Below are 14,128 nucleotides of genomic sequence, written 5' to 3' on the forward strand. Positions count from 1 at the left end.
CTACAGATGGCGTTTACCGCGCCATTTGTGGTATTTTCTAAAACGCACTGTTAAGACAGCAGGTAAAAGTTGGTCTGTGTTCTATCGGAGCTGTCTGCGACGCGCTGCTGAGATTCAAAAAGATCGAAATCGCGATCCGCGTCTGGCAGTTTCGACAGAATACAGACCACTTCGAATCATTTTATTCTATTAAGCTAACGTGCCTGTCACGTTGAGGTTGGCTACGCCACGATTCGTTATTAGCAAGTAGATATCCTCACAAGTGGACCTTGTTGGAGCATACGTAATCCTAAAATGTAGCACTGTACTACAGATGGCGTTTACCGCGCCATTTGTGGTATTTTCTAAAAGACTCATAGTCAGTCTGATAGTGTTAATACTCATAATAAGTAGGCACATTTCTCTTTTTATATATTCCCTAATATTAATAATTTACTTAGGTATCCGTTAATTAGTACATTATATCTGAATGTTAGTTATTATATCGCACATTTCTGAGAAAATTAATTGTAACCCAGGTACGTGAACGATTTTATAAATGTTTTCGCGTTTTCTCTTAAACTACGGAGTCTGAAAAAGAAAATATGTGCCACAATTTCATGTTAAGATCATTAGTTCACTTTTTCTGGCATACTTCAGGATTTTCAGAGAATCCTAAGGAGAAAAATACGTACCAAACTATTTTTATTTACTTAGTTCTCATAATAGAATTTTCTTTCATCCATTTGTTATTTTTCTTGAGATTTCTTCCTTTCAAGATAATTAGAAGAAGTTCATTCAAAGCTTCATAATGGACCTTTGACCGATTGTATTTCTACTAATGAGTCCCTACAGCGACTGCTTAAAGAATTTGTATGGTTGTTGCTTAATCAGAGATATCTCAGTTAAATGTATTAATTTGGTACTTCTTTTTATTTAGAAGACAGCAATGTTCTTTGATATTATAAGTTCTTTGATATTATCCATTTATACGGTTTCATGTAATTCTAGCGTCTGTTTATTGCGTTTACTTTTGTTATCACAAAAAAGAAACATCTTTCTAAGAGTTTTTGAGTCTTTCTTTAATTAAACAATTTCTACTGAATTGATAATGTCGACGATTTTTAAACGATTATTCAAGATTTCCTAATAATTTAACTTCCAATTACACATAGTATTTAAAAAAATACACTTATGAGTAATTCATATGCACTGTATAAGGATCTAAAATGATGAAATATTTTTTTGGCTATAGCTCTTGTGAATTTTGCAGATAGTTCACGTTCCTAAATTACTAAAATCCACGTGGTAGGACATTACATTTTGTTCAGGTGGATATGAAATTTCAAAACTGAGTAGATTAAAAAGATTAATGAATGAATGTATACGTAAAGGCTAATTCAGTCAGTAATTTTCAAATCATAAGTTCCAGTTGATTGCCTATCCACGCTGCGTGTGACAGGTTCGATGCAGCCTAGAGATAAAGTGTGTTTTTTGACACCTTCACTATGCACAAAATTTGCGAACAAATTTGAACAAACGTCGTATTTTAGTTAAATGGGTCTATTGAATTTTGTTGCTGTTAAAGTAGGTAAAACAAAAATGTATTGATACTCTTTAAGTCCTGTTTAAAGTCTCATACGCACAATGTGAGGCATCAAAGGTGTAAGTAGATAATGTTGTTAATATAAGTGTAGGTATTTACATAATTTATTTTCTACAATTGATATTTATCGATACATTTATTCATTACATTACAGGATTGGGGATTGGAATTTTCTTAGCAGCTATACTAACAGTTTTTAATTTGTATTTCGACGAAAAGAAAAAAGTTGTCATGGGCGTGGGCCAATCTTTTACAGTTATGATCACAATTTTTTATCCAATGTTCGTTAAGAATTTATTGGATGCATACGGTTTTCGAGGAACGGTAGCAATTTTAGCAGCAATTAGTTCGCATGTTATACTTGCGGCTGTATCACTTCATCCTGTTAAAATGCATATGAAGAAAGTTGTTATGACCGATATGGAAATAGAATTTGGTAAGTTATTGTTTTCTTATAACCGATTTGAAGATAACTGCGTAAACTCTTCACAAATAATAATGAGTCATTTATATATTTACAAACATAATATACAAACGTAATACCTATATATTATGTAGGATACAATTTAAAACTAGCTAAAATAATAAATTATTTNACTTTTATTTATTTTCATACAATACTGTTTTGTCAATACCTCTTCCATTTTATTTAAAGCTAATTCCAACTCCTCTTTGCTAGATGCTGGTACTGTTATATCATCTGCAAATCTAAGCATATTAATCTTTTCTCCCTGTATATCAATCCCTACAGTTGTACTGTCTTTAATGATGTTGATCGCGTCTTCGATGTTTAGATTAAGAAGTAGCGGTAACAGTTTGCATCCCTGTCTGACTCCCTTCCTAATATCTACTTCTCTACGTTGCAGTATACGGTAACGAATACTTTTTCAGGATGTACCTGCTACACTCGAAAATATCGACGTCTAAATCACTACGACATTGTGTCATCCTAAGAAGTGTCAACTTATTTTTCGCGATTTTACTAATATTTCAACAGATTTAAGGCAAGAATGTTAAGAATCATTCTATGAGTGTCTGCTTCAAACATTTCATAACCGGGTACATAAAGTTGAATGTTCCAAAATTCTATTATTCTTCTTCTGTCCTAACTGCAGCGTAAAAATAAAAATGTACGAAGACATTATAAACTTTTATTAATATGTACCTCTTAGTGAGTTAAGGCTTTATTTCTTTTTTATTAGAAGTAGTTGTAACGGGGTGTATAGAACTTCTTTACTACTGATTACATCTTCGTTGAGCTTTCTGGTAAACAATACTTACGTTGCAACTTTTGAAGTCAACTTGTGTAGATACCATAGGCGCAAGCACAAAAGTCTTTAACGGTTTTAAACTTTTTATAGGGTGCTTACGTTGAAGGACTAGATTTCCAGGCTGAGCACTTTTTAGAACAAGACATATCCCTTTGTAATGACTCCGTGTAAGTCGAATAAACTCAATGACAACCTTGACGCGAAAGGTAAAAGAGTACCAAGTGTCATATAAAAAAGTGAATGGATTTCTACAAAATTACAAAAATTTTCAATATCGACTTTTGTAATGATTAAGTTGGATAGCAAGTAACCGTTTTGTTTTTCTTAGCTATCCCTTGTAAGTCAGAATGAAATTGAAAACTTTACTTCATTAAATATTGTTATACCGAGTAAGCAATGATTTTACTCAAAACCGCCCTGTATTTTCAGTCATGTGGGCAATGTTACGATGAACATCTTGTGATTTTTTTGTGATGTGCACGTATGATGTCACTCAGTACTCATTTACGTAATGGTCATGTAAGGAGAGTTCGAAGTTTTCACAAAAATGCATGTACTTTTTAGTCAGCTACCTGCATCTATATCAATATTATATTACCCACATAAAAAGAATAAACCTTTTCACGATTTGTTGTTTAAAACTTTGATACCAGATATATTTTTAAGTTAGTGGAAGGGTGATTACCAAAAGGAAAATTGCTGATCACAAGAAACTTTAATTAATCGATAATTTATTCAGAAACTTAAAACATTGATTTATAATTGACTTTGCAATAACTATAATTTAGATTCTCAAACATACTCACTCTTGCACAAATATATAAAATAGAATAATTATATTCTAGTAAATTGCAAAAAATTCAAATCAAAAGTAATTGTCCACAAACAAGAGTAGAAATAATAAAAAAAAATAAAAGTAATTTTAAAACCATAAAATAAACGTATACTTATTGTAATATCAACACTATACAATATACTCTACCTGAGAGAAACATGCAACTATGATATCCACCTAAAGAGAAAGAATCTTCTGCAAATGCTGTGGAAGGGGTAATCATAAACGGGGTAATTTAGACAGTCTCCACTTTCCACAATAAACTTTTTGCTTTTAAACTGAAAACTTACCAATACATCAAATCCTGGGATTTGAATCAACCTGTTCTCCACATGTGGTGTCTTACCTCGTTGCCTCCACTTCTCTTCTTATGCATCACGCGGCAAAATGTAGTCCAAAACGTTTGCTATTGATTTTATTAACCAATAGTACATTGGCCACATGTATATTTTTCTCTCTTCCTTTAAATACTCTTATGTTTCCGTTCGGGAACCTTCTCGAACCGTCCGGAAATGTTTCTTTTCCTTTGAACTGTTTAATTGCTTTCGCAGAACGCAGGTACGACACACACATTTACAAATACGGCGCACATGAAGAAAGGCGCCCGCGGCTAGTCGGCAAATCGATAAGCCGCTCACACACACGTACGCCCGATCGCACACAAATACCCTCGTGCTCGCTACTATATTAAATACAGAGATGTGATTTATTTGAAATACTTGCATTTAAAATGCAAATCGAAAATAAAAAATATTTTATACTTAAGTAAATGTAGTTAATTAAATAAGTACTACAAAAAAAGTATTTTGAAAATACGTATTTTGCGTTTAACATTTAAAATACAAAAGGGAAATCTNATTTAGCATTTAAAATACAAAAGAGAAATCTATATTGTATTTTACATTTGAAATAACAAATCAATAAAGTATTTGCATTTTGTATTTAAATACTTTTAAAAAAACATTTTTCATATCTCTAATAAAATACCCAATTATGAAATTTAAAGGCCTCATCTCAACTTGTCACTACAAAAGGACATAAAATAGATAGAAAATTGGTTCATTTAGAAGGTTATATACTTGAACAAAATATAACTGAAGAAATCTAATAATGTCGACGTTCGACGATAATAATACAAGGAATTATTTTTCAGGGAACACCCAAATCCTTCGTTATTAAGAAGTCCGTCTTATTACAATTTAGCTGTTGGAATTTCTGCCGTTGTAATCTCAGAACTAAATTTTCTGGCTTTACTGCCTGGATATTTGACGAAACGTGCCTTTACCAAAGAAGATATAGCTACCATAATGACTGTTAATTTTACTGCCGATTTGGCTAGTCGTCTCTGCTTCACGTTGTTAATGGGCGTTACCAATGTTTCCAGTCGAGTCTTGTTTTTGGGATGTACATTTATCTTTATGGTTGTACGATTTGGTAAGAAACAATACGACATGTACCACACGACAGAGAATTAATATTCTAATAGAAATGTCCTTTGTCAATTTTTAATGCACTGCATAATCATTATCCGGTTCCACTTCTACGCTACGCGGAAAAGAAAAGGTTAGAAGCGTTCAAAAAGCTAATGATGAGGATACCGTGAATAGAAAAGGTTAGAAATGAAGAGGTATTAGAAAGAATAGGAGACTATCGAAGTCAATAAAAAATGGGCGAGATTGGTTGGTAGGACACCTTCTCAGACATGAAGGTATAGTCAGAAACATATTAGAGGCAGAAACAGGAATTAAAAGGAGTATAGGTGAACCTAGATTAGATTACTATTCGCAAATAGTTAAGGATGTGGGATGTTATAGTTTTAGGGAAATGCGAAGATTAGCTCAGGATAGTTTATATTATGGTTATAAAAGGTTTCCTTGATTCCGTTATTTTAAATAATATGCTCAACAATAAACAGCTTTTTTATTTCTTAAAAATAGGAATTGATCACTCATCCACACGTCGGGAAGCTTTTGCTACATCCCCCTTCTCCCCTACCTCTCCCTTGACTTTATGACGTTACAGGATACCATAGAGTAAGTTAGAGCTTACAACACTGCCAATCATGAGTAATGATTTTACATTAAGTAAGCCGATTGGATGGGACGAAACGTTTTAGTCATTAGTAGGTATCTCAGTAGCAACGAATACCCACCAGATGGCGATACACTGCCTGTATTTGTTATAATAATGTTTGCATAATTGGCTCAAACCTGTTTCGGGTGTACACTTGTCCGATAGGTAGGTATCGGTAATATTGTCGCATAGAGTCACCTCACCATCTATTTCCTCTGAATCATTTTTTAAACATATCGTTTGAAAACAGTCAAATTGAAATCTGAAAATTCACTTTCAGATTTTGTTTTTCCAAATTTTATAATATGATAGGCNACCAGATGGCGATACACTGCCTGTATTTGTTATAATAATGTTTGCATAATTGGCTCAAACCTGTTTCGGGTGTACACTTGTCCGATAGGTAGGTATCGGTAATATTGTCGCATAGAGTCACCTCACCATCTATTTCTTCTGAATCATTTTTTAAACATATCGTTTGAAAACAGTCAAATTGAAATCTGAAAATTCACTTTCAGATTTTGTTTTTCCAAATTTTATAATATGATAGGCATTAAACATGTGTTCACCTTCAAGAAAATTTAGTTTTCGGGGTCTTGTGTTGTGACTCTACATTATGAGACGAAATGTTTTAGTTTTCACTTCAAGATCGGATTATTGGTGGATTATGGTAACATCCGGGTGCCTCGGTGCTATGAGAGGTCCTCTTTACACTTTCATCGCGTTGGTAATTGATGAAGAATATCCACAACAATTTCCAAAAGCATTTAGTTTTTACATGGTTATAAGTGGAATTACAGCTTTTAGTGTGGGTCAAATTTTATGTAAGTAATTAACCTTCTTGCATTGTACGATTTTTAAAAGCTTTCCTTTCGTAATTAGAAATAATAGAAAACACTATTCTCTTATATAGAATACTAACTAATACTATGCAGGTATTATAATGGGTTTAGGTGGATTAGCACGGACAATTATGAGATAATTATGTTATTCTATTAATGAAAAAAGTTTTAGGGGACGGGGAAAGTTTCACTAAAATGAATTTACAGATTCGTTAGAAGTACCGCAGCAATTAATTGCTAACCAATAACTTGTGGTCGGATTTGAAATTGTTAACTTTCATCTTCTTCCATTATTGTTTTTGTAGTTTATGTCAGCTGATCGTTAGTGCACCATTTATTGTATTAACTGACCGTTAATATGACTACCTAAAATGTATTTTATTGTTTAACAGGTGTAGAAGAATATTTACAGTAGATGTTTGCATGTTTGTTTCACCGATGTAGTGAACCGCTAACTTACTTTACAAACGTACTGCATTTGTGAGTATTTCAGTGGCAGCGAATACCCGCTAGATGACGATGCCTGTACTTTTTCCAAATTCTATAATACGACAGGCACTAAATACGCGTTCACCTTCAACAAAATTTATTTTTCGAGGTCTTGCGTTTGCTCAATTACATATTGTGCCAATTGTAATCACTAGAAGTTATTTTGAAAATTGTCTTCTAATGCTTCCCGACCAATATTCCTACTTTATGTTACTTTTCGTGTATTTTTGCTTGATTTTTAAATTGTATTTTCTTTAAACGAATTACTGTTCTAAAAATATACCTACCTACTCACTCTTTTTCAGATTTCATTGGTTATATGTCACAGAATGATGAAATGGTGTTGCACGTACTTACCATACTGCTCCTGGTAGTAGTTGTAACTTGGGCACCGGAAATGCTTTACAGAAAAATAAAAAGTATTAAACTACTATCTGGAAATAAATAAATAAATCTTTAACGTATAAATTTTTGTATTTATTGTAATTANTCTATGTTTACGATATTCCCTACAACGTCTGTCGTGAGTAGAAGTGGGCGTTCTGTCAGCAACCGCTCTATTCTCCTTTTTATTTATTGGTGTCCTCTGCAATTCCTACCTGACATCTCTTTTCTATGTTTACGAAATCCCCTTCAACTTCTGTCGTGTGTATAGGTGGGCATTCTGTCAACAATCGCTCTATTATCATTTTTATTTATTGATTTCCGCTGCAATTCCTTCCTGACATCTCGTTTCTATGTTTACGATATTCCCTACAACGTCTGTCGTGAGTAGAAGTGGGCGTTCTGTCAGCAACCGCTCTATTCTCCTTTTTATTTATTGGTGTCCTCTGCAATTCCTACCTGACATCTCTTTTCTATGTTTACGAAATCCCCTTCAACTTCTGTCGTGTGTATAGGTGGGCATTCTGTCAACAATCGCTCTATTATCATTTTTATTTATTGATTTCCGCTGCAATTCCTTCCTGACATCTCGTTTCTATGTTTACGATATTCCCTACAACGTCTGTCGTGAGTAGAAGTGGGCGTTCTGTCAGCAACCGCTCTATTCTCCTTTTTATTTATTGGTGTCCTCTGCAATTCCTACCTGACATCTCTTTTCTATGTTTACGAAATCCCCTTCAACTTCTGTCGTGTGTATAGGTGGGCATTCTGTCAACAATCGCTCTATTATCATTTTTATTTATTGATTTCCGCTGCAATTCCTTCCTGACATCTCGTTTCTATGTTTACGATATTCCCTACAACGTCTGTCGTGAGTAGAAGTGGGCGTTCTGTCAGCAACCGCTCTATTCTCCTTTTTATTTATTGGTGTCCTCTGCAATTCCTACCTGACATCTCTTTTCTATGTTTACGAAATCCCCTTCAACTTCTGTCGTGTGTATAGGTGGGCATTCTGTCAACAATCGCTCTATTATCATTTTTATTTATTGATTTCCGCTGCAATTCCTTCCTGACATCTCGTTTCTATGTTTACGATATTCCCTACAACGTCTGTCGTGAGTAGAAGTGGGCGTTCTGTCAGCAACCGCTCTATTCTCCTTTTTATTTATTGGTGTCCTCTGCAATTCCTACCTGACATCTCTTTTCTATGTTTACGAAATCCCCTTCAACTTCTGTCGTGTGTATAGGTGGGCATTCTGTCAACAATCGCTCTATTATCATTTTTATTTATTGATTTCCGCTGCAATTCCTTCCTGACATCTCGTTTCTATGTTTACGATATTCCCTACAACGTCTGTCGTGAGTAGAAGTGGGCGTTCTGTCAGCAACCGCTCTATTCTCCTTTTTATTTATTGGTGTCCTCTGCAATTCCTACCTGACATCTCTTTTCTATGTTTACGAAATCCCCTTCAACTTCTGTCGTGTGTATAGGTGGGCATTCTGTCAACAATCGCTCTATTATCATTTTTATTTATTGATTTCCGCTGCAATTCCTTCCTGACATCTCGTTTCTATGTTTACGATATTCCCTACAACGTCTGTCGTGAGTAGAAGTGGGCGTTCTGTCAGCAACCGCTCTATTCTCCTTTTTATTTATTGGTGTCCTCTGCAATTCCTACCTGACATCTCTTTTCTATGTTTACGAAATCCCCTTCAACTTCTGTCGTGTGTATAGGTGGGCATTCTGTCAACAATCGCTCTATTATCATTTTTATTTATTGATTTCCGCTGCAATTCCTTCCTGACATCTCGTTTCTATGTTTACGATATTCCCTACAACGTCTGTCGTGAGTAGAAGTGGGCGTTCTGTCAGCAACCGCTCTATTCTCCTTTTTATTTATTGGTGTCCTCTGCAATTCCTACCTGACATCTCTTTTCTATGTTTACGAAATCCCCTTCAACTTCTGTCGTGTGTATAGGTGGGCATTCTGTCAACAATCGCTCTATTATCATTTTTATTTATTGATTTCCGCTGCAATTCCTTCCTGACATCTCGTTTCTATGTTTACGATATTCCCTACAACGTCTGTCGTGAGTAGAAGTGGGCGTTCTGTCAGCAACCGCTCTATTCTCCTTTTTATTTATTGGTGTCCGCTGCAATTCCTACCTGACATCTCTTTTCTATGTTTACGATATTCCCTACAACGTCTGTCGTGAGTAGAACTGGGCGTTCTGTCAACAACCACTCTACTCTACTTTTTATTTATTGGTGTCCGCTGCAATTCCTACCTGACATCTCGTTTCTATGTTTACGATATTCCCAACAACGTCTGTCGTGAGTAGTAGTGGGCGTTCTGTCAACAACCACTCTATTCCCCTTTTTATTTATTGGTGTCCGCTGCAATTCTTACCTGACATCTCGTTTCTATGTATACGATATTCCTTACAACGTCTGTCGTGAGTAGATGTGGGCGTTCTGTCAGCAATCGCTCTGGTCTAGTTAGTAAGTTGAAAGAAGAAATTAAATGCGACAGTTTTATTGCAGACTATGCTAACTTTAAACATCTTAACTATCTGCCTGTATTTGTTATAATAATGTTTGCATAATTGGCTCAAACCTGTTTCGGGTGTACACTTGTCCGATAGGTAGGTATCGGTAATATTGTCGCATAGAGTCACCTCACCATCTATTTCCTCTGAATCATTTTTTAAACATATCGTTTGAAAACAGTCAAATTGAAATCTGAAAATTCACTTTCAGATTTTGTTTTTCCAAATTTTATAATATGATAGGCATTAAGTATGCGTTCACCTTCAAGAAAATTTAGTTTTCGGGGTCTTGTGTTGTGACTCTACATTATGAGACGAAATGTTTTAGTTTTCACTTCAAGATCGGATTATTGGTGGATTATGGTAACATCCGGGTGCCTCGGTGCTATGAGAGGTCCTCTTTACACTTTCATCGCGTTGGTAATTGATGAAGAATATCCACAACAATTTCCAAAAGCATTTAGTTTTTACATGGTTATAAGTGGAATTACAGCTTTTAGTGTGGGTCAAATTTTATGTAAGTAATTAACCTTCTTGCATTGTACGATTCTTACAAGCTTTCCTTTCGTAATTAGAAATAATAGAAAACACTATTCCCTTATGTACAATACTAACGAATAATATGCCGGTATTATAATGGGCTTAGGTGGATTAGCACGGACAATTATGAGATAATTTAGTTATTTTGATAATGAAAAAATTTTAGGGGTGGTTTCCTTAAAATGAATTTATTGATAAGTACAGATTCGTTAGAAATACCGTAGCAATTTTTAATTACTAACTAATAAGTTGTGGTCCGATTTGAGTTGAAAATGTTCAANAAAGAATCCCTGAAAAGTCATTTCAATTAAGATCTAATAATTTCTAGTCCAAAGATTAGCCCCTACACTAAAGCCCCCAGAAAATTACTGACCTTACCTGTTTCTGTTATTTCTGTAGTAGGAAGTTTCTCCCAATTAAAAAGAATAGAAAATGATTTAAGATCAAGTATGGATAAGAATACGCTCAGCGGATTGGCATTAATTTCAATAGAAAATGAAATGGCAACTACATTAAATTATAACGATTTAGGGTGTGTCCCGAAATATAACTCAGCATACTGGCCAGTGTTGATGAGGTCATGAATTGACGCCATATTGTACAGTCGTGTGTGCATCAGTGTTTGAGGAATTTTTTATAGTAAGAAACTTTAATGACTTTTGAAGCAAAATTGTTGTAAACGAGCACAAACACTATTCTCAATGCATTGGTCAGTACATTTCGGAACGAATCAACAGTATGACATCGATTTATGATGTCATCAGCACTGGCCAGTATACTGGGTTATATTTCCGAACACACCCTTAATTTCTACTTTTGCAGAAAATAAAGCTGGAAAATCTGTTTGGTTTTTTTACTGATGTTTATATTGTTTAATTTTGAATTGTACGAGAAATGTATACATTTCCCAGGATATATGTGTATTAAAAAATCATTGAAACAATATTTTATAGGTTTGCTAAGTAGCCTCGGAATTGTATACATTTCCTAGGAATTATATACAATTCCTAGATTTCATATATTTCCGTTTCATATTGTAGCGACCACGAGCGTGATTGTGTGCGATCGGGCATACGTGTGTGTGAACGGCTTATCGATTCGCCGACTAGCCGCGGGCGCTTTTCTTCATGTGCGCCGTATCTGTAAACGTGTGTGTCGTACCTGCGTTCCGGGAAAGCAATTAAACCGTTCAAAGAAAACGAGACTTCTCTGGACGGCTGAAGAACGTTCCCGAAAAGAGGCAAGGGAGTATAAAAAGGAAGAGGCGATTGCCGGAGTAGAGTAGAAATAAATTGACCGTTGCAGAAGTGAATCAAAAAATAAATAGACAGTGATAGAAGTAAAATAAATAGAACAGTGAAGAGTAACAGTAGTGTAAATAAATAGAATAATTACCTAACTTTAGTAATAATTTAATAGTGTTTTTAAGTCCTTTAGTAATAATTAGTGTAAATAAATAGTTTTTGTCGTTGTGAGTCTTAAAAGTTAATTTGTTAAACCCACGAACATTACAATATATACGATAACCAATATTTTTAAGGGAAGATATTTTTTAACAGTTTGCCCGAGGCGGTCTTAACTGTATAGACATTCCTGCGAAAAACTATAGATACTTTCACATAAAACGTATTGCTTTATGCCTACTTTTCGACTCTATAGCCTTTGCGATATTGCTCCAAAATTCAAACGAAATGTTTTAAAAGCAATTTTAGACAATGTTACTCGATCTTATCGTATGTGATCAGTGAAGCAGATATTGAGGAAAGGCTGAAAGCAAAAAAGGAATTCTGTAGCCATAAAACCGTACTAATGGTTTAGAAGGGTTGATGCGCAGGAAAATCGTTTTGTTTTAGAGAACCCGCCGATTCAAACATATTTCAAGTATTAACCCCATCGACGACGACGTGCTCATTTTTTGCTAATTCATCTACCTAGTTTTGTTGTTTTAAACTAATTTAATTCGAGATTAAATGAATCGATTTACACTCCAATAACTACCGATGTTAAATGCTGACTCATTTTGGGCGTAAAAATTGGAATTGATTAACGCGTTAGATGAAGCAAAATAATTAATTTGTCGTTTTCTTTTCGAAAGTCAAGAAAACTTGAAATTAAAGAAAACAGGCGTAATTAGATTNCTAATAATTTATCGACATTTTCTTTTGGTAGATTGTTTATTATTATTGGATCAGCCTCAGGCTTCCGTTTGTGAGAATATTCAAGTCATTTCTAAATATGTACTTTAAATGCCTGTTGTCATTCCTAATAATACAACAAACAATGAGACTTGGGCACTAATTTAGTTTTTGAATATGATTTATGAATACTGTAATTAAGTTGAATAAAAACAAAAACAACTTGACACAAAATGCTTTTACAGTTTTAAAAAGTAATAACTTAAAGTACTATAAGAAAAGAAAAACTTCATTCATTTAAGGCGCCTTAAAACTGTGTAGGTTTCCCGTGATGTAAAATATACCGAACGTAAGCAACACTTAATCTTTAAAATCAATCTCCAAAACCGATTAAAATCTTTTTATCACAATCATTATAAGTTACATTTTATATATTTTACTGTGAAAATTCATTTTTAATATTCAATCCCGCAACAAACTACCTCCAGTTAATGAGGAAAAATTTTGGTTGCTGTTGTCACACCCTTGCCGGGAATCGAACCCGGGACCTTTGGCTTTACGCGCCAATGCTCTGACCACTTAACTACAAGAGGTGACAACAGCAACAATGACAAACCGTACATATTAGGTTACAGATCTGTCGAACTAATGTAATTATATTAATACTATATATAAGAAACACTTTAACATTTAATAGTGGTTAATATTATTGGCGTGTAGCCATTCCTTTGCCGTCTAGTCCTATTAACGCTTTATACTCATTCATTTCTTTTCACATTTTGTTTCGGAACATGTTTCAAAGTCTAACTCTAATCTCCACATATCCTACATTTCCGTTTTTCTTCTTTCACCTAGTAATTGTTTTCAATGCCTACGTTCAATTCCCATTTTAAATATTGCCATAATTGTCAAATTGTCATTTCCCCTCAAATAGGCATTATAATTCGGTACTAACCTTCCGATAACCATTCCTTCATCCTTTCCGCATACTTCGACTTTTGTATTGTTCTCAAATCTTTCTCTCTTTCTTAACCATTTGCTCTTATTATTATTACCATCACTTCCTCTAAAGCTCATATCTCTTTCTCATATTAATTTTCATTACATGTTATTATGTTTATGTTATTTACATATATGCCATTCCATCGTCATTATTATCATGAGATCTTCAGTCTGAAGACTAATTGAACGCGTACCTCAACTTCTATGAATCCTGAACCAATCTTCGCATTTCTCGAAAACTACAGCTACCTACACCTCTATTTTTGAACATTAATGTAATCTTCATTTACCTCTGTCTTTCTTAATTCCTGTTTCTGATTTTAATGTCTCTAACTAACCCTTCATGTCTGTCAGGTTTCCTACCAACCTATCTCGCCTGTTTCTCTGTTCTTCTATATACAATACCTCAACATTTCTGTCCT

General features: G+C 34.3%; 2 protein-coding genes across 2 annotated transcripts in view; both read left to right on the forward strand.

Moving 5' to 3' along the window:
• The window catches only part of LOC108736894 (monocarboxylate transporter 13-like), a 9,373-nt gene extending 6,771 nt beyond the window's left edge, over window positions 1–2,602 (forward strand). Inside the window, exons 4-5 of the mRNA XM_025981211.1 lie at window positions 1,740–2,021; window positions 2,583–2,602. Coding sequence (XP_025836996.1) covers window positions 1,740–2,021; window positions 2,583–2,602 — 302 coding nt within the window. The remainder of the gene's footprint in view (window positions 1–1,739; window positions 2,022–2,582) is intronic.
• A 2,168-nt stretch (window positions 2,603–4,770) lies between these two features.
• Window positions 4,771–7,564, forward strand: LOC112906663. Its single transcript, XM_025981241.1, has 3 exons — window positions 4,771–5,125; window positions 6,400–6,588; window positions 7,401–7,564. Exons 1-3 carry the CDS (start codon window positions 4,999–5,001, stop codon window positions 7,541–7,543), a joined length of 459 nt encoding a protein of 152 aa, XP_025837026.1. The 5' UTR covers window positions 4,771–4,998; the 3' UTR covers window positions 7,544–7,564.
• Window positions 7,565–14,128: the final 6,564 nt, after the last annotated feature.

The sequence above is a fragment of the Agrilus planipennis genome, unplaced genomic scaffold (genome assembly GCF_000699045.2).
Source record: "Agrilus planipennis isolate EAB-ADULT unplaced genomic scaffold, Apla_2.0 scaffold9, whole genome shotgun sequence".
NCBI classification, from domain to species: Eukaryota; Metazoa; Arthropoda; class Insecta; order Coleoptera; family Buprestidae; genus Agrilus; species Agrilus planipennis.